The 20,799-nt window shown below is 35.9% G+C and overlaps 2 protein-coding genes across 2 annotated transcripts; both read right to left on the bottom strand.

The window, feature by feature from the left end:
- Positions 1–1,939: 1,939 nt before the first annotated feature.
- On the bottom strand, positions 1,940–13,149 carry gata1b (GATA binding protein 1b). The gene is made up of 6 exons (XM_051902159.1): positions 11,915–13,149; positions 11,168–11,401; positions 9,216–9,674; positions 6,133–6,278; positions 4,689–4,814; positions 1,940–2,966 (listed from the first exon to the last, which is right to left on the bottom strand). The coding sequence occupies exons 1-6, from the start codon at positions 12,126–12,128 to the stop codon at positions 2,673–2,675; spliced, it is 1,473 nt and encodes a 490-aa protein (XP_051758119.1). The 5' UTR covers positions 12,129–13,149; the 3' UTR covers positions 1,940–2,672.
- Positions 13,150–13,342: 193 nt separating this feature from the next.
- Positions 13,343–20,740, bottom strand: cdk20 (cyclin-dependent kinase 20). Its single transcript, XM_051902165.1, has 9 exons — positions 20,625–20,740; positions 19,772–20,072; positions 19,557–19,670; positions 18,550–18,738; positions 18,323–18,444; positions 16,520–16,582; positions 15,163–15,286; positions 14,905–15,060; positions 13,343–14,820 (listed from the first exon to the last, which is right to left on the bottom strand). The coding sequence occupies exons 2-9, from the start codon at positions 19,844–19,846 to the stop codon at positions 14,629–14,631; spliced, it is 1,035 nt and encodes a 344-aa protein (XP_051758125.1). The 5' UTR covers positions 19,847–20,072; positions 20,625–20,740; the 3' UTR covers positions 13,343–14,628.
- Positions 20,741–20,799: the final 59 nt, after the last annotated feature.

The following is a 20,799-nucleotide window of genomic DNA, read 5'->3' as shown; positions in this document are numbered from 1 at the left end:
AGAAGTTACAACTTTTAGAATGAAACTGGACGTTTCTGAATGGTTAGTGGATAAATTTATGTAGCTGCTGTGGAGTTGATTCAACTCATCGACTAGCAGGCGTCTGTTAATCTTTTGTACAAATCCAGCACTGAATTGACCCTCGTTTGTGAAGCAGTCCGGCGTAAAATGACATCACATTAGTAGTCATAGCTGTTTTGTGGGTGAGTCATAAGTAACACCGATACATTTCTGTCAAACACAACTTCTGTTTGTGCTAGCATAAAGTAATAGAGCATATGGAGGCTAAGGGAAAGCAGCTGCCTGAACCAAAGAAACACATTGCATTACTTAAAAATAATTACATTTTCTTCATCTGCAGCTTTGCCTCCCTTGCAAAAACAAAATGGTGGCACCATGTGTGGAAACGTGCAGATTAAGGGGCGTTAATATTATAAGATCCCCTTCCTTTTTTCACATGCTTGCAGAGAAAGTCTTACCAAAACAAAGTTACTGGGTTGTCCTTTGGTCAGCATCTGCGTAGCAATTTGCAGCGTGCTTTCAGAAACCCTCCATCTTCCCCAGCTCCACCTGTATATAGATCTGCTACAGGGTGACCCATGTATGCTATTGTACAGCAGCAGCATGTCTTGCTCACAGCAGCGTGTCAACAGCAGCAGAATAAGCAGCAGCAGCGTAGCAGATCTATTCCACTAAGACCAAACATATTAACATTGTCATATCCATTATCATGCCAAACACTCCGAGAGCTGTCATGACAGAAATGTACACTCTACAAAATGCTGGGTTAAAAACAACCCAAGTTGGGTTGAAAATGGATAAACGTAGCATTTGGGTTGTTTTAAACCAGTGGTTGGGTTAAATGTTTGCCCAGCCTGCTGGCTAGTTTTATTTAACTCAACTATTGTTTAAAAATGACTGTATTGCTCGCTTAAAATGAACCCAAAGTATGTTGGAAATTAACATTTATTAATACATTTAATGAATAATAATTAAACAATAAACATGTATTAAATTCCTTATTAATAAATGTTCACCTTTTGATTATTAGTGTTGCCTCTAGTAATTATGTGTCTGATTTTTAATTTCCAACCTATCTTGGGTTCATTTTAAGCCAGCCATATAGTCATTTTTAAACAATTGTTGGGTTAAATAAAACTGCCCAGCATGTTTGGCATACATTTAACCCAACCGCTGGGTTTGTCCATTTTCAACCCAACTTGGGGTGTTTTTAACCCAGCATTTTTTAGTTTTTATGTAGTTTAAATGAATAATATCAAGAATGATACTATACTATTTAGGAAGCGACATAATTAGTTAGTTACTTTTATTGTCCACAAGGTGGAAATTTGTCATTGGCTTCAACATATAGACATCAACTCAACAACCTACAGAGAGAAGTACAAAATTTTTTAAAAACTTTTTAAAAATCATCACACACACATATTTCTATAGATAGAAATAATGAATTTGCCTTATGATTTACAAAACTAAGCTATAATGTGTTTTAGACTGTTGAAGGCATTAAATCGTAAATACCATGTTTCACACGATAAGCAAATACTGTTTTTCCAACACTCTGAACCAACTGGCACTGAAACAGGTCATATGATTAATGAAGTGTGACATCACTGGACTCTCTATCATTTTTAAGCTGCACCGCTGTACTATGGAAAGTTCTGGATTTGCATATGTGCTGTCATGGCTCATTGTAACCGTCTAACTCCCACTACAAACTAATTCATCCAAGCTGCAGAGCTCACAATGGTGCCACAGAAAAACCACAATGTCAGATTCAAACGTCTGTCACGACGCAGAGATGTTAAGGAGCTTCGTGATACGAGGTGTGTTTTGATAAGGAGACTCTGTTTTGAATGCGATCAAGCGAGTCAATTGAGATCGGCTGTCTGTCGTCAAGAATTACAGCGAATGCAAAAAGAAAAGGTGATTTAGGTAAACTTTTATTTGTAAACAACATTAATGTTCTGTAAAACACTTTAAAAACATTCAACAATTACAAATGCTAAAAAAAAGTGATTAAAGAAAAGTGGTTACAAACACTGAAAAAATAAATGTAGTCTATATATAAACTACTGTACAATAGTTTGGGGTAAGATTTTTTAATGTTTTACAAAGAAGTCTCATGCTCACCAAGGCTGCATTTATTTGATCAAAAATACAGTAAAAATTATTAGTTAAAAAAATAAAAAAATAAATTTTCAGCATCATTACTCCAGTCTTCAGTGTCACATGATCCTTCAGAAATCACTCTAATATGCTGATTTGCTGCTCAAGAAACATTTATGATTATTCTCAATAATGAAAACAGTTTAATGCGTCCTTGCTGAATAAAAGTATTCATTTCTTTGACCCCAAACTTGTGAACAGTAGTGTATGTCCGAATGTCATTGCGTTAGCTGCAAAATATAAAACTAAGTGGCTTCTGTAAACAAATGCTTTTCAAACCTACCAAACTTGAAAAGTGTGTTTGTGCTGTCTTTGTTTAAAATAAACGCCACCTGGTTTGATATATAATGTAATGACATTCAGATATTTTCAATTTGTGACTTTAATGTCCAAATGGCATCTAAACAGATGGCAGGGCAAGTGTGATTGTTTTGTACAACTTCTTCCAGCTTTCCAAAAACTCATAGTCTTTTGTCCAGTTCCTCTCACATCATGCTGGGTAAGATGGCAGCCGACGGGTGGTATGGGTAGGGCAGGGTGGCATGGCTGTGGAAGGTAGCTGTGGGCGGCAGTGAATGGGAAGAATGACTATAGACCCCCAGAGCTCCTGGACTCTGAGAATACATGTCGAAATACTGATCAGAGGCAGGATTCTTCGAAAAATCACAATACAGATTCTCCTCTGCAGTGCTAAATTTCTTCCCCTTCCTGTTCTTGCTGGACACTTTACGGTTGCGCGTCTGAATGCCTTCCTTCTTCATAGTCAGTGGTCTGTTCACCTGATGAGTAGGATTGAAAATATTAAGCACAATTTAAAGAACTGCAAACTGAAATTGCAGTTAAAGGTGCAGTATGTAATATTGAAAGCTAGTGGCTGAAATGTGTACTGCAGTCCGAATTCAAAATATTGGAGAGAGTTGTTTCCCCCGCCCCGTCCTCCTCAGACTCGACGCTCATGTGGGTTGTCAGATTGAGGACACGTAACAGGAATGAGAGCAACTGACAATGGAAGGCAAGGAGACGCTTTTTATCTGCAGTTTAAGGGATTAGTTCACTTTCAAATTAAAATTTCCTGATAATTTACTCACCCCCATGTCATCCAAGATGTTTATGTCTTTCTTTCTTTCTTTCTTTCTTCAGTCGAAAAGAAATTAAGGTTTTTGATGAAAACATTCCAGGATTTTTCTCGATATAGTGGACTTCAACAGACTCCAAACAGTTTATGGTCAAAATCACAGTTTCAGTGCAGCTTCAAAGGGCTCTTCGCGATCCCAGACGAGGAATAAGGGTCTTATCTAGCGAAACGATCGGTCATTTTCTAAAAAAAATAACATATTTTAACCATAATCGCTCGTCTTGAACTAGCTCCTCTTCTTCTTCTTCCCTATTAGAATTCCGGCAGTGTAGACGCTGCTAAGTGTATTACTGCCCTCCACAGGTCAAAGTTTGAACTAATTGTTATATACTTGCACTAGCATATTGTATATGACAATTTAGTTCAAACTTTGACAGGAGGGCAGTAATACACGGAATTCTAATACAGAAGAAGAAGAAGAGAGCTAGTTCTAGACGAGCGTTTATGGTTGAAACGTATATAATTTTTTATATTTTTTTTAGAAAATGACCGCTTGTTTCTCTAGATAAGACCCTTATTCCTCGTCTGGGATCGTGTAGAGCCCTTTGAAACTGCACTGAAACTGTAATTTTGACCATCAACCATTTGGAGTCCATTGAAGTCCACTATAAGGAGAATAATCCTGGAATGTTTTCATCAAAAACCTTAATTTCTTTTCGGCTGAAGAAAGAAAGACAAACATCTTGGATGACATGGGGGTGAGTAAATTCTCAGGAAATTTTGCTGGCTTCCATGGCTGCAATACACTGTTTTCTCTGCCAACTGGCAACCCGGGGTCTCGAAATACTATTGGGTGAATTGGCAGTGAGCGGGACCTCACAGACCAAAACAAAAACAAACATTCCAACACGGAATGCACATTTAAAGTAAATAAAAAGTAAAATAACTGGCTGTAGCACTGTTTTTCAGAGAAACAAGCATGTTTCCTAAATATCTGCAAACATATTATGGTATTTTTATGCTTTAGTACAGTCAAAAGCACATTTAAAGCTGCTGTGTGTCATTCCTGTGCCATCAGATGTACCAAACGGAATTGCAAACATAATAACAAACTGCTTGAAATTGTTGGAAATAAACTACCTTATCTTTATGCTGTTAGGTGACATGTTGACACATGTCGAAAGTGGCACAGAATTACAGTAAGTAATTTACTAAGAATTTATTGTGGGTTTTTTGCACTGTTTTAGCACTAGATCCACAAAAATAAGTTATGCAAATCAGGTAACAGCACAAATGCTGCCAAAGATTTAGTGCTAGGTTGTGAGTGACAACTGTTCAACAAATTTTACTGAATTTACCGAATACGATTTTGGCATTTTAATACAATAAAGTCAAGTGAAACTGTATTAAAAGTGAAGTTGCTCACATTGTGAAGCTTGAAATAGAGTCCGCAAGCATTACACACGGGCTCTCCGCTGGCGTTGCGTCTCCACAGCGTGGTGTTGCTGGTCTGGCAGTTCGCACACTGAGTTCCTTTTCGCTTACTGATGACCTACAGAAAGAGAGACAAAGGCCAGAGTCACTCTATGTCTTATAAACTGTGACAGAAAAGAAGGGTTGTCAAAAGTACCAACTTCGGTACCAAGTCGGTACTTAAAGGAACACTCCACTTTTTTTGAAAATAGGCTCATTTTCCAACTCCCCTAGAGTTAAACAGTTGAATTTTACCGTTTTCGAATCCATTCAGCCGATCTCCGGGTCTGGCGGTACCACTTTTAGCATAGTTCATTGAATCTGATTAGACCGTGGTACGGCAGCAAAGTTCCTTGATTATTACGCTGGAATGAGAGTATAGTTCCTAGCCATATCGGCCTAGAAAATCACAACTTTTCATTTTCCGTCGGTCTTAGTACACGATGTAACTACAGAAGAGTCAAGTTTTAAACAGGAAAAATATTGAAACTCTTTGGTCATTTTTTAATGAGATGCTAACGGTCTAATCAGATTCAATGAACTATGCTAAGCTATGCTAAAAGTGGTACCGCCAGACGCGGAGATCGGCTGAATGGATTCGAAAATGCTAAAACTCTAGGGGAGTTGGAAAATGAGCCTATTTTCAAAAAAAGTGGAGTGTTCCTTTAAATATTAAAAATGTGACGATACCAGCATTTCCCCCTGGCATTTTGGGAGCTCTTGAGTGGATTCTTAAACACCTCTGATTGGCTATTGTGTTCACAAGCTCAACAGATAGGCCTATCTGTGTAAGCGCTCAGTGAAGAGCGTTAAAAATGTCTATTTACAACATGTTTTTGAAGCGTTGATCATTGTAGCCAATCATAGACATATCTGTTGAGCACTTGAACACAGTGGCCAATCAGAGGTGTTTAAGAATCTGCTCAACAGCTGAAAAATGCTTGGGGAAAATGCTGGCATCGTCACATTTTTAAAATTTTAGTAACAAAGTCAGTATTTTTGACAACCCTACAGAAAAGTGACAGAAAAGTAATGTCACAAAAGATTTCTATTTCAAATAAATGCTGTACTTTCTATTCATCAGAGAATCCTGCAAACCAATGTATCACAGTTTCCACAAAAATGTTAAGCCGCACAACTGTTTTCAACATTGATAATATTAAGAGCAAATCAGCACATTAGAATGATTTCTGAAGGTCATGTGACACCAAAGACTGGAGTCTTCAGCTTTGATCACAGGAATAAATTACATTTTAAAATAGAAAACAGTTCTTTTAAATTGTAACGATATTTCACAATATTAAAGTTTTCACTGTATTGTTGATCAAATAAATGTAGCCTTGGGGAACAGAAGAGACTTCTTTTAAAAATCTAAGTGAAGTATCTGTGAGGTGTACCAGTCTCTTTTTGGGTCGGATGAGAGGCCTGTTCTGTCCATTCATCTTGTGGTACAGTCCGCAGGCATTGCAGAGGTAGTGGCCTGTTCCATCACGTCGCCACAGAGGGGTGGCAGTGGCCCCACAGTTCACACACTCACGAGTCTCTGTCACCACAAAAGATTGGAGACAATGTTTAATTTGCACATCATCATCCAACTTTAACAAAAATACACAATGAAACTTACACTCGAAAGGTTCCAGTTAGAATGCTTACAGAACAATGTCATACCAAATATATGTTAACAAACTGCAAGGTAAACAGCACCTGCCGGAGTTTTTCAATCACGTAAAATGGGACATGCCCTAATGTACAAAGACAGTAATATTAAAAGATCAAATTCAATATACAACTTATTGATGATGCATACAAATATAAAACGCAAAGAGCTCAATTTTCTTTATGATGGATTTCTATGGGAAATGCATAACGTGAAACGTGTTCATGTTCTGGATTTATCTGCTTGCCTGTACATAATGTGTTTCATTAGTAAGGTGTATATTGATTTTAGTCCTTCAGTTTCACTGTCTCAATGCATTAAGCAACATTAAGCATTTTCTTTATTATGGTTTTCTATGGGAAAAATTATGTATACTGAATTTGGTGTTTTTATATCACTGTCTTGGAACATTAGTACTTAGTACAAACTTAGTAAAAATAAACCCTCCAGGTGGGCGTTCCTATAAGGGTGTGACATCATGTGAAACTATGAATAGATTTCAGAAACCAATATGCTGATCTAAAAAACCTATAGTGTAACATCAAAGAACCTTATAGCACCTGAACCAAAGGTACTGCAAAGAACCACTGAAGAACCTTTCATTTTCAGTTCTTCTGGAGTTAAATGTCTTTATGGGTCACAAGTAAACAGTAAATCTTGAATATTTATATATATAATATTAAAAAAAGATAAATTCACTGTCAGTGCAAACACATTTTTACTAAAATACCAGAATTTTTATTATTATTTACTTTTTAAAGGGGGTGGTATAATGCCATTTTTACAAGATGTAAAATAAGTCTCTGATGTCCCCAGAGTGTGTCTGTGAAGTTTTAGCTCAAAATACCCCACAGATCATTTATTATAGCATGTTAAATTTGTCACTTTTGGGTGAGCAAAAACGCTCTGTTTTTGTGTGTGTCCCTTAAATGCAAATGAGCTGCTGCTCTCAAGAAGAGGGCGGAGTTTCAAGAGCTCGTGTTAGCAGCGCCGATTACCTGACGAACACTCACTGAAAATGTCCAAAACTGTTCAGCCTTTTATGTTTAAACTGAAGTCGGACAATGATGGAGGCACTCAGGAAGAAGTGACAACATGTAGAATGCAACAGGACGTTTCTGGATGGTTAGTTGATGAATTTATGCAGCTGATGTGGATATTTTAAAGTCATTGATGAGCATATTCTGTCATGATAATCTATAAATCACTCGTGTGGGAACTGTTGTAAGATGCCTACAGAGCCAGAGAATGTATGCTGCATGAAGATAGAAAAGGTATAGTTTAGTTTAATTACGGCTATAACTTATGTTGTCATCTTGCTTTTATGACATGCTATTGTATTTGTGTTACGTACTGTATTGCAGTAACATGGCCTCATCCCTTTGTTGCGTGTTCTCGGGGGCGGGGTTTATGTAAATTTTAGGGTTAGTGATGTCACCAACCCGGGAAGAAGCTTGTTGTGGTCCCTACCAGCCATTTGTTGTAGTCCTTAAACAGAGAATTCTTTAAAAGAAAATATCTTCTTTTGCATTGAACTTTGAGCGTTGTAACTTTGCAGATGTTGTTTATGCTCAAACAGCAACATTACACACTAACTAAAGTTAAAAAAGTGAAATCATAATGAACCACCTCTTTAAAAGTGAAATTAAAGTAATTTAATTTTTTAAATTATTACATATGTAGGGTTGGGAAAGTTGTAATTGTTCTGCATTTTGTGTTGTTCATTTAGATGCTATTTTAAAGGTTCCTAATTTTGTTTTGGAGTCTCCTACAATAAGTTTACATGCATCTAAAGTCAAAAAACACTTTAATTTTCTCATAATATACAGTGCAGCATCAGCTCTTTTCTCACAGTGTCTGAAAGAGGTTTGATCAAGGATTCAGTCTCTCTAAACCTCTCGTTTCTGAGAGCCTACTCTGCTCTGATTGGTCAGATGGCCCAGTCTGTTGTGATTGGTCTGCCACTTACAGCACGTGTCATAAACTAAATGCTCATTATCATATCTGAATTTCAGCTCCGGATCTTCCTCGGCACTTGTTACAGTGATACGAAACAGTAACGATGGGTCGGTTTTACCCGAGTCCTCATCCTTTAGAAGACCATGCAAAGTTGATTTGCTTTGGCAGCGCAGAAAACAGCATCTTCTCGACATGTCGACAACAGTGTTGCCAAGTCTGCGGTTTTCCCGTGGAATTGGGCTACTCTAACACTGTTGCCGCGGGTTGAAGCGACCCCAAATAACATGATATTTAGCCCATGAAATGCGAATTTTACCCAGGGAACCTCGACAAAAACGTGGATTTTACCCCCGGAACGCGACTGGGCTAGTTTTGAGTAGCAATTGGGTGGGTTTTGTTGTGAAAACCTGGCAACCCTGGTTGACAACACGAACCAAACTCTTTTAGTCTCAGCTACAACTATAGTGTTTGAGGGGAAAAGTAGCCGTCATTTGCAGGCAGCCAATGAAGACCATAAGCATTATGCAAATTTGTTACAAACCCACATAGGTTTGAGCAGGAAATAAGGCTGGAATTACTAACGACTCGTTTTGGCAGTTCAGAATGAGTTCTTTCTTTTGGGAGACAATAACTCCATTTATCATGCATTTTGATCTTTGAAACTTTGCAGACCTTTTACATTCACAAACAGCTATATTACACACTACATGAAAGGTAATATACAAAAAAAAAGCATAATAGGGGGACTTTAATAAAAATGGAATTGAAAAAAAAAAAAAAAGACCAGGTTTGACCCTACTTAATTTTTTTTTTTTTTTTACCACAACACTGGTACATTACCTGACTGTTATGATACTTCCTCACCTAAAGGGGAGAATCTCATCTTGCTGCATAAATTCGGTGAGAAGGACGAGGGCGCGTAGAGAGCTGAACTGTTGTAATCTTGCGTGAAGCTCCCGTAGGGACTGTAGTGGGTCAGTGACTGCGAGTGCGCTTTTGAGGATTGTGTATGAGCATACACACCACTCACTGACGGGTTCAGAGGAAACATCCCGCCAAACGCCTCCCCTCCTCCAGGAGGACTCAACCGCTCTCCTTTCACACTCTCCTTTTGGTCCAGGATAGGGGAGGGAAGGGCAGAACGGAGCGGTCTGGCAGAGGTGAGGGACGTGGAGCCATGGAAGGACGGGGAGGACGTCTTGGAAAATGCACTGCCATGCCAGGATGATGGGGATGATGGGAAGAGGTTGGTTAGAGAGGATCCATTTGAACCTTCAAGCCAGGACAGGTTGCCGAGGAATGGAGAGGAGTAAACGGGATATACTGAGGAAGAGAGGGAAGAACACTCAAAGAAAGGAACTGAAATCAGAAAAAATGGCACGTTTCTAGAGATAAAAAGGGTGTTTTGATAGCGCCACAGAGACAAAGAATTGATACTTTTAAGGAGAACCTTTAAATTACTTCTCTACATATTAAACTGCATGAATGTAAATGTAAACTGGTATGAGAAAGTAGGTAACACTTTAGGGACCAATTCTCACTATTAACTAGTTGCTTATTAGCAAGCATATTACTAGGATATTGGCTGTTTATTAGTACTTATAAAGCACATATTAATGCATGACCATATTCTACATCCTCAATCCCAATACATAAACTTAACAACTACCTTACTGTTAATAAGCAGATGTTTATTAAGGGAAAATTCATAGTTAATAGTGAAAATTGGAGCCTAATCTAAAAAAAACGTACATTTCAAAGGTATAAAAAAACAACAACATACTTTTTACTTCTTACAGTTTAATTTAGACCTTCAATCCTGACTCTTTCCTCTTATTGAATCAATGAGACAACTGAATCACTTTTTTACTCTAAAACAGCTAATGGAATTCATTTTAGTGTAACTGGTTACAGCTAGGGTCATTTGTCCTTCTGAAGAAATGCAACACAGTTCATTTGAAATATAACCATTGCTGAAGTTTTTATGAAATGAGTTTCAAAATATTAGTTTTGGTTTAACATCTGGTGCATCAAAGTTACTGTAATGAGAAAAATCTTTACCTTTTAAATACTAAAGCACAATTAAATGGACAAAAGTTTTAATTTCACTCACTTTATGGCTATTGATAATTTGACTTACTGACAAAGTCCCATACTTTCACTTACATATAATTTCTCTGTACTCAAGAGTAAGTTTTTATACTATTTATAAGCTTTTGGTTCTTTAAGTTATCATGGAAATATCATGGTATATGAATATGGTAATTATTCAGTGCCACAGTACAGTATACACTACTGTTCCAAAGTTTGGGGTCAATAAGGTTTTTTTTTTTTAGCAAGGATGCATTAAATTGATCAAAAGTGACAGTAAATACATTTATAATGTCACAAAAGCTTTCTATTTTAAATAAATGCTCTTCTTTTGAACTTTATTCATCAAAAAATATTGAAAAATGTATCACTGTTTCTACAAAAATATTAAGCAGAACAACTGTTTTCAATATTGATAATAATAATAATAATAAATGCAGCAAATCAGCATATTAGAATGATATCTGAAGGATCATGTGACAATGAAGACTGGAGTAATGATGCTGAAAATTCAGCTTTGCATAACATAAATAAATTACATTTTAAAATATATTCAAATAGAAAACAGATATTTTAAATTGTAATGATAATATTACTGTTTTTACTGTAAAAAGAGACTTCTTTCAAACACCAACCCCAAACTTTTGAACGGTAAGTAGTGTACTGTATATCACTTACCATGACACTGCCACAATACTCTTCTGACGGTGTGCTGTGTCACTGACCTGGGCTGTGTTGAAAAGCTCCAGACGGGCGGCCATGGATGGGGCTGGTGAACACAGAGGGCAGGCTGCTGTGATCTGCGTCGGTGCAGGGGAACATCGAACCATCCTCAGTGTGGACCAGATAGCTGGAGTCAGATGGGTAGGTGGGCATCACCTCTGATGCCACCATGGAGGATGATACCCAGCGAGTCTGCTCAACGGAGCTCTCCATGTCTACCAGGAACCACTTTTGTACTGCATGAAAAGGAAATGGATTTAATTATGGAAATTGAAAGCACATGGACAATTTTGTGTATATAAATATAATATTTTCAGTATATTTATGTGTTTTCATTCTTGAATTGGCATGTTAAAGTGTGGTGCAATGAGGGGAAACTTTCAAATCATGCCTTAATTGTGTCAGTAAGAACAAGAAGAAATTTGAATAGCATTATGTGTATTATTTAATAGTTTTAATAATTGCAATCGAATATCATCAGTTTAAAGACAATATAAAAATACATTTCAGAAGATCAATTAGATTCTCACAAAATCCAAACAAACCCTTCTATGTTTAATAAATATGTGATACTGCTTTGAAGTGCACAATGAAGACCAAACAGAACAGCAATGACAGTCTCGCCTTTCCATTTAACAGAAATCACATTTAGGATCAAATTAATCTAAAAACAAGATAAGCATCACTTGCATTGTTTGATTTGCTAATCCAGCAGTAGATATGGTAATGTAGATTGTAATGTAACATACCTGAGCTTATCTGTTTAGTCTGCAGGACAGGTGTCTGTGACGAAGGTGAGCACACGGTGGAGCACTGCTGATGGGTCAGAACTTTATGTGTGAAAGTTTCTGAGCTCTGGCATTGTGAGGTTACACATGTGGATACAGTGGGCGGAGCCAAAGACAGGTCCACTTCAGCAAATGTGGTGCCTCGTAAGTACAAATGCACAAAAAATTCCCCCATAATTTGTAAATCTAATAAAAGTCTGCATTGCAAATTACAATTACAAATATGCAAATACGCAAATCTATCCCATGCAAAACTACATGACTTTCTCTCTTCTGTGGAACTGTGTTGTTTTTTTTGTTTTTGTCCATACAATATGTATATATGTATGTATATAAACTATTAAAAATGTTCCTGTTAACTGAAATAAAGCTGAAATAAAATAAAATAAAATATAATTATTAGTTGAAAAACTTAATTAGAAAAAAAAATTTGAAATCTTGCCTTGGCAATAAACTGAACTAAGTTTAAGTTGAAAAACTGGAAATAAATAAAAACAAAAACTACAATAAAAATGAATTAAACCTAAATAGCAATATAAAATAAAAACAATAAAAAACAAAAAAACATAACAAAATAACTAAAAATGTACCTAAAATTAACATAAAAACTAAAAATATAAACTAATATTCAAAATATTAATAGAACTATAATAAAACTGATATATAAAATACATATTTAGAGAAAGTACAAACTATAAAGAAACTAATATACAAAATTCATGTATGTAGAAAGTACTAAGTATAAAGAAATAACTCAAAAATGAAAATTCCGTCATCATTTACTCACCCTAATGACGTTCCAAACCTGTATGACTTTCATAAAAGATATTCTGAAAAATGCTGGCATCCAAACAACACTGGAGCCCACTGACTTTCATTGTATGGACAAAAAACACTGTTTCACAGAAGAGAGAACGTCATATAGTTTTGGAATAACATGAGGGTGCGTAAATGACAGAATTTACATTTTTGAGTGAACTTTAACTTACTATAAGCTCTAAGAATTTTAACCAACTTAAAAAAAAATAAAAAATCTTGATAAAAGCCAAACCACTGATGGAACAAAAGGGAAAGTGTAGCCAATAAAAGATGCAAAGCACAGCTTAATATGTAACACAAGGGGACAGTTGAGCTGATTGCACTAATGCAAATAGAGACAAATGCTGCAATCATTCTAAAGTCACACAGCCTGACCACATGCAGACAGAGCAGGGCTGTGGAAGTCATTTGTTAATCAAAGCGAACCGTTTTCTTTCCTTTTGCACGTTCAGTTTGAAGGAAGATTAGTGTGGTGAATCATGCTATGTGTGAAAGAGTCTGTCATCTAGCTAGAAAATGTAAAGTATAACAGACTACAACAGAATAAAAAAGATGACAGATATGCACCACTTCCATTTTGTTCTGGTTTAGAGTTTATTTGCCCTTAATTTGACGTTACAGTTACACTAATTGCATCCACCTTTAAGAGAGAGGTTGTGTGATGTTGTATTTGCTCAAGTGATTCATCACTATGACTGTGTTAGTGGTTAAAGAAATTCAGAAAAATCTATAAAACAATGATCAGATGGCTTATAGCACTATTAATAGAAACTAGGTGTTTGCATGTTCACTGATAAGGCTAGTTTCCTCCACAGCTTTTCAACAATGTAATGATCATTTGAAAGGTAGAATGTTTCTGTATTAATAATATTAACTGTATTAACAAGGGATATCTAATGCTCACCAAAGCTGCATTTACTTGAACAAAAATACAGTAATATTGTGAAATATTATTACTATTTTAAATAACTGTTTTCTATTTGAATCTACTTTAAAATGTAATTTATTCCTGTGATCAAAGCTGAATTTTCAGCATCATTATTCCAGTCTTCAGTGTCACATGATCCTTCAGAAATCATTCTAATGTTCTGATGTGCTGCTCAAGAAACATTTCTAATTAATTATCAATGTTGAAAAACAGTTGTGCTGCTTAAAGTGCTGCTTTACTTTCAATTTTGATTAATTCAATGCATCCTTGCTGTATTAAAGTATTAATTTCTTTTAAAAAATCTTACTGACCCCAAATTTTTGAATGGTAGCGTATGATTTCAAACTAGTTACCCTCCGATTTGCCATTTGGCATGAAAACCTGGAGCTCTAAAGAGTGTTGGCACCAAACTGCATGACCAGACCTGTTCTAGTATATTCATTTTTATCTGATCACCATATAAAGTTGTGTCTAACTGAATAAAACCCAGATCAGTGCATTTATACTGGCTGGTGTTAAATGATAAGGTTAATGGTTGTTGAGCAAGCAGGAAGAATCGTTTTTTTTTTCATTTTACAGTTCCACCGAAGTGGAGTAAGTAATACAGCATGAGATGCTATCAAGTCAAATAAGCTACTCTAGCATGTGTATTGTAAAATGTGCCATACAAATTGAAATGGAAATATTACATGAAATTGAAACGTGTGACAGAAAAGCAAAGCTAGACATGCCATTTTGAAATTCACTAGAAGCATATTCAAATAACTAAAACATTATATAGCCTATTTCTGTATATTATAATAAATACTTTGAACGTTTTATTTCTATTTTCATCATCCTTAAAAATGAAATAATTGTGTATGACTTAATGGGCCACTTCCTGGTTTGAATCAAAGTACAAACCCCTACATTTCTGCTCATATCGCTGTCATAAACAACTCCATGCATGCCTTTGGATCAGACTTGGGTCCACCAAGCTCTCGTGTAAGGGTCGATCCACTGTGAATTCATGAGGCGGTTGCATGCGCTGTCTAGAGTGCTTTCCTCCACGCTGTGGGATGGGCAGCTCTGAATGATGAGCCGGGAGAGGGTCCGTGAAAAAATACGGATGGAGCAAAGCCTGAGGAAACAGACGGGGCATTATAAGTGTCATTGGAGTTACATGACTGACTGAATCAATCTGTACAAAACTTCAAATGTGCACCTGTCTAGCACTGATCCTCTGTTTGGAGGGATAGACAAGGAACTTCTTCAGCAGGTCCACAGCTTGTGGTGACGTGTCAGGTACAATTTCCTCCAAAGGAATAGGTGGGTTTTCTTTAAATGTGATCTTATTGTAGTCTGGTAGTTCTGTTATTTCCTAGATTTGATACATCAACATGACACAGGCAGAATCTTTAGGAGAATAGTCGTGCATCATGTCATTCTAAACAGGCGTAGTGAATGTAAAGTGAGAGCTCACTGGCCAAACTTTCTGGTTGGGGGTTCCCAGCACTCGGAGCACACAGCACAACTGCTCAATGTCATTCTCTCCAGGGAAAAGTGGAGAGTTATTCAACAGCTCCCCGAAAATGCAGCCGACTGCCCTGAAGCAAGCCAGAGGAAAGACACAGAGACACCACATGAGGGTAGAAGAAGCACTACTGCCATCTAGTGAAACTTGAGGCAAGAGAGAATGTTCACAAAAAAATATTAGTAGGGATCTAAATATTTAAAAAAAATAAAATAAAAATAAAAATAAAAAATAAATTAAATATTTTATTAATATTTATTTTTATTAATATTTTATTTTTTATTTAAAAATATGTTTCATATGAATATGTTGCATTATGAATGCATTATGAAATCTGACATTTAGTTAGAATTTTGTCTGATTTAATTATTCTGGTATTTTGGTATTTGATTCATTCAAATTAATTTCCAAAAAATGAAAACGAAGACACAAATGTAAACTATACATTTCACATTTACAGACTGAAGAATTGCATAAAACATTGGATTCAAACAAACTGTTTATTAATTTATTTTTTATGTAGTCCAGTGATTTTTAATAAAGAGAACATTTCATTACCTGGATGTTTTAGAAAGTCATGAATATACATAGGCATAACACACTGGATATATTTTTAGTAAATTATCTGTAATTAACCTGATTATAACTGATAAAAACTAATACATGCTAATATAAAATGATCAAATGTATATATTGAATGACTGTTACAATTTATTTACAATTTATATAATATGGACCCTTTTCTCAGAAGCTGAAATCGTCATAACTGGGTAAACTTCTATAGTGGTGAACAGGAGATGACAGAAAATATAATTTTTGTAATTCCATTTACCCCAATAGCAAAAGAAAAAAATCTGTGATAGATTTTCCACGACTTTCCAAAAGAGGAAAAAATACGCAGAGGATGATTATGTTGGTCAGAAGAGAGAAAGATGTCAAATTTGCCGTCACTCTCTTAGCTGTTGTATTAGAAACACCCTTGCAGCAGCGTTAATTCGTTTTTTCTCATTTCATTCAATATATAGCACCATAAATGTGTATTACATTTTTTAAAAATGAAATATGAAAAACTTAGACTAGATTTGCGATGTTGATAACTGTGGAAACGAGTCTTCAGTCTGATCCAATTATGACGTATATCTGAGTGAAACGGCTTCTCGAAAAAGAAAAAATGCAGGGCAGGGCAAGATCCATTTTTATTAATTATAATAAACACTGAAATATTTAATAAAAAATAAGAACTGTCAATACTGATTTCATGTTGACTTTAAGAATAAAGTGGAAATATGATTCTAAAATTTCTTACCAGAGATCAACTCCTTCATCATATTTTCGGGCACCATACAAAAGTTCTGGTGCTCTGTACCACCTGAAACACAGCACAACATGTATTTTTAGTCATATGATTTAGGTTTTGGCTTAAAGCTAGAACCAATGTAGATCAATGCTGGCTTGACAGAAGCTTTAAAGGGACAGTTCACCCAAAAATGAAAATTCTGTCATCATTTACTCACCCTCATGTCGTTCCAAAACCAGTAAGACTTTCATTCATCTTTGAAACACAAATGAAGAGAATTTAAATTAAATCTGAGAGCTTTCAGTCCCTCCATTGACAGTCCACACACCTACCAGTTTGTCGCTTCAAAAAGTTCATAAAGAGATCGTAAAACTAATCCATATGAATTAAGTGGTTTAGTCCAAACTTTCTGAAGAGACACAATCACTTTATATGATGAGCAGATTGTATTTAGGCTTTTATCCACATATAAACATTGATCAGCGAACAGAACTTAACCATAATGCCTGACGTGCAAGAATGAACCTCATTGGTTCTTGCACGTCATGCAAACATGCTTGAGCTTCCGTATACCACAACTGATGTGTGCATTTATCAATATTAATATGTGAATAAAAGCCTAAATTCAATCTGTTCATCACATAACGTGATTGAGTCTTTTCAGAAAATTTGGACTAAACCGCTCAATTCATAAATTAGTTTTACGATCTCTTTATGAACTTTTTGAAGCGTCAAAGTGGTAGTTGCGTAGCTGTCAATGAAGGGACAGAAATCACTTATATTTCATTAAAAAGATCTTCATTTGTGTTCCAAAGATGAACGAAAGGGTTTGGAACAACATGAGGGTGAGTAAATGATGACAGAATTTTTGGGTGAACTAACCCTTATTAACTCATTTACTCATCCTGGTGTTGTTCTAATGCTGTATGCCCTTCTTTCTTTTTCAGACCACAAAAGGCATAATGACATAATGGCGGTGAATAGCGACCAGCATCAAGCTTTTAAAAAAGATGCAGAAGCATCACAGCATGATCCCATCTGTCACGTGTCGTATATTCCATGTGTTCTGGGGGTATGCGATAGGGTTTGGTGAAAAACAAACCAAAATTTCATGTGCTATTTGACAAAAATCCTGACTTTTGCCATTGGTCTTCTGTGATGGGTTCATTACACTTCATTAGCGCCGTAATTCATTCTGACTCACCCAGAAAAAGCACACAAGTTGTGAGAAATCAAGATGAATAAAATTTCTGTGTACTTTCTGAGTTAAATATCTCCAGACAGGAACTCTAGTTGTCAGATGACAGTCAGAATGACAGATGTGAACGTGATAACTTTTTGAACACAACGGATATATTCACCTCAGAGAAGAAGGTACATGAGTTGTATTTCATGTCGAGTCTATATTCATCTTGATTTCTCACAACTTGTGTGCTTTTTCTGGGTGTCAGAGTGAACTGCGGCACTAATAAAGTGTCATGAACCGTGCACAGAAGACCAGCGGCCAATGTCAGGATTTTTATTAAATAATATATTAAATTTTAGTTTGTTTTTCACCAAACCCTGTCACATACCCTCAGAACACTTGGGATATACGGGCCATGGCACATGTCACATGGGACCATTCTGTGATACTTTTGCATCTTGCCACTATTCACTGCCATTATATGAACGAGCGCAAGTGGGACATTTTTTAAAATTCTCCTTTTGTAGTCCGAAAAAGAAAGAAGGGCATACGGCGTTAGAACAACACCAGGGTGAGTAAATGATGAGTTCATTTTCATTTTAGTGTGAACTGGCTTAAACTATCACCTGGTGGCCACTTGGTGACTATACAGACGATCTCCTTCATTGGAAAAGAGCCTCGCCAGACCAAAGTCAGCGATCTTCAGGTGACCCGTTGAGCTGATAAGAAGGTTTGCAGGCTTCAGATCCTACACACACAAAAAAACATTTAAAACATGGATAAAAAAAAGAAACATGTAAAGCACAGATTTATATGGGGCCAAATCTAATGATCAGAAAGAACACAGTCTCACCCTGTGCATGATAGAGTTCTCGTGGCAGAAAGCCACTCCTTTCAGCAGCATCATCATGTAACCTTTGACCTGGGATGCGGTGAGAGGACGCTGGGAATTCCGAATGACTTCTGACAGATCAGATAACATGTATTCAAACACCAGCACAAAGCCTGTGCCGTGAGGGAACACGTCCTTTAGCTTCACCACCTATAGAGATGATCAGAAATAAAAGTATGTCTAGATCAAATGATAAATAGAAATAATTATTGTGGATATACAATTCATCATAGAATGGAACCCCATTTCCACCACAGTTCATGATTTTGTAAAAGACATAAAAAGACTAAAATATTATGACAAAAGTAGGATGGCAAATTATTTTGTCAATATTTGACAAAAGTTTTAACTTTTTTGAGATGAAAATCACAATTATGACAAAAAAAAAAAAATTATGACTTTTTGACAATCTCGTAAATATGACTTTTTTTCGTGATTTAAAATGTCATAATTTTGACTCATCTCATAATTATGACAAAATGTTTTATAATCAGGTATAATTACTGTGACTTTTTGTCACAACTTAAAATGTCATAATTTTGACTCATCTCATAATTGATTTAGTATGTCATAATTTCAACATTTTGTCATAATCATGACTTTTCTCAATTTTGACTTTTATCTAAAAAAAGTAAATGACTTTTCATGTGATGACTTAAAAAGTCATAATTTTGACTTCTCATTATTGACTTAGTATGTCAATGTTTAACATTTTGTCATAATTATGACTTTTATCTAAAAAATGTCTTTGTCTTAGTATGTCATTATATTGACTTTTCATTGTCAATTTTGACTTTCAACTCTAAACATGACTTAGTATGTCATCATTTCGACTTTTTATGTCATAATTATTATTACCAAAGCATGTTTTTCTTCCAATGTGAGTTGCATAGAAATAGAGTTAATTCAATTGAGATTATCTTCACTACACAAGTCTCCAGTGATCAGTATGTCTCAGTCTCACTCACATATTGGTTGTCCTCAATCTCTTGCAGGGCTTTGATTTCTCTTAGGGCCTGGTTTGGGATACCATCTTCAAGTTTTCGCAAAGCAACTTTTTTCAAAGCCACTGTCTCTCCTGTCTGAAAACATCAACAGATAAAGCAGTGCAGAAGCATGCCTGTTGTAAGAAACAGAGTTATTGTCCTTTACACAGGATGAATGCAGGTATATACAGTCTTACCTCGATGTGTTTGGCTTTGAAAACAATTCCGTGAGCTCCTTCCCCAATCCGACCCAGAATACTGTACTGATCCATTCTACTACTGGACAACTAGCCGGCTAGCAAAGCAGAAATGTATCCTTGTTTTCCATTCACACACTGGCAAATATTCAGCAACGTAACTGCGCAAAACACAACAATAACTGAACAGAAAAAATAGCGAGATGGAGGATTGTTTAGAAGAGATCTTCTGTGGTAGAATCCGATGACGCTCCGCTGCAGCTGATAGCAGTCGCCATGGAGATCGTTTCAGTACGGCAATCTAGCGAAGACAAAAATCTTATTAGAACTACCGCGTAATCTTACTTTCTTATCAACCATGTAATTTAAAGCGGACCAAAAACGATTTTCCTGATGAAAACGAAACAAAAGTAATAATTTTCCATATATTTTAATTGAATTTATATATTAAAAATCTCAGTATGATTATTTAGGTATAAACAGAAGCTGTCTGGTGGCACCTGTTACTTTTCTCAGCGCAAGTCTGGATGGACCAATCATAGTTGATTGCGCGCTTAATGCGCTTTATAGATTGCTTCAGCTGATTTACATTCGTATGCCAAGTGCCAGTATTTAGAAAGTAACATTTAAATGATTATTTTGTATTGTACAAATAGTTCCAGATCAATGAGTAGCATATAGTAAAATATATATTTCCCATAAAAATTTCCCGTGACTAAATGCTGAAATCCACTGAAAATACATGCTATACACTCGTGAGGAAACAGCTTTACCTACATTTGAGGGTAAATATGGTACATTTTCAATAATAATAATAATAATAATAAAAAAAAAAAAAAAACTCTTCACTTACTGTATTGAATCAGTAATACTGATGTTAAAATTCCAAAGCCACGTCTCTTCTTTTTCCTGATACAAATAATCTTTAATCTCTTGGTGGTCATCTATATTTCTTGTACATAACATTTCTTAAAAGACAAGACCATAAGACACAATCAGCCACACAAACGACAATAACACTGAAGTAA

Source organism: Ctenopharyngodon idella, chromosome 8, assembly GCF_019924925.1.
Source record: "Ctenopharyngodon idella isolate HZGC_01 chromosome 8, HZGC01, whole genome shotgun sequence".
NCBI lineage: Eukaryota > Metazoa > Chordata > Actinopteri > Cypriniformes > Xenocyprididae > Ctenopharyngodon > Ctenopharyngodon idella.
Note: the sequence above shows the minus strand (reverse complement) of the source record. Positions and strands in the feature narration are given on the sequence as shown.

Bases quoted from the DNA above. Each gene is read 5' to 3' on its own strand.
- gata1b (XM_051902159.1), bottom strand. From the start codon at position 12,128: ATGGGGGAATTTTTTGTGCATTTGTACTTACGAGGCACCACATTTGCT. The intron at 11,402-11,914 runs GTATGTTACATT...CTTTTCATGCAG, and splicing joins GACTAAACAGATAAGCTCAG to TACAAAAGTGGTTCCTGGTA. The intron at 4,815-6,132 runs GTACACCTCACA...CTCTTTCTGTAG, and splicing joins TCCGACCCAAAAAGAGACTG to GTCATCAGTAAGCGAAAAGG.
- cdk20 (XM_051902165.1), bottom strand. From the start codon at position 19,846: ATGGATCAGTACAGTATTCTGGGTCGGATTGGGGAAGGAGCTCACGGA. The intron at 18,739-19,556 runs GTGAGTGAGACT...TCATCTCTATAG, and splicing joins AGATTGAGGACAACCAATAT to GTGGTGAAGCTAAAGGACGT. The intron at 18,445-18,549 runs GTGAGACTGTGT...TTGTGTGTGTAG, and splicing joins AGAACTCTATCATGCACAGG to GATCTGAAGCCTGCAAACCT.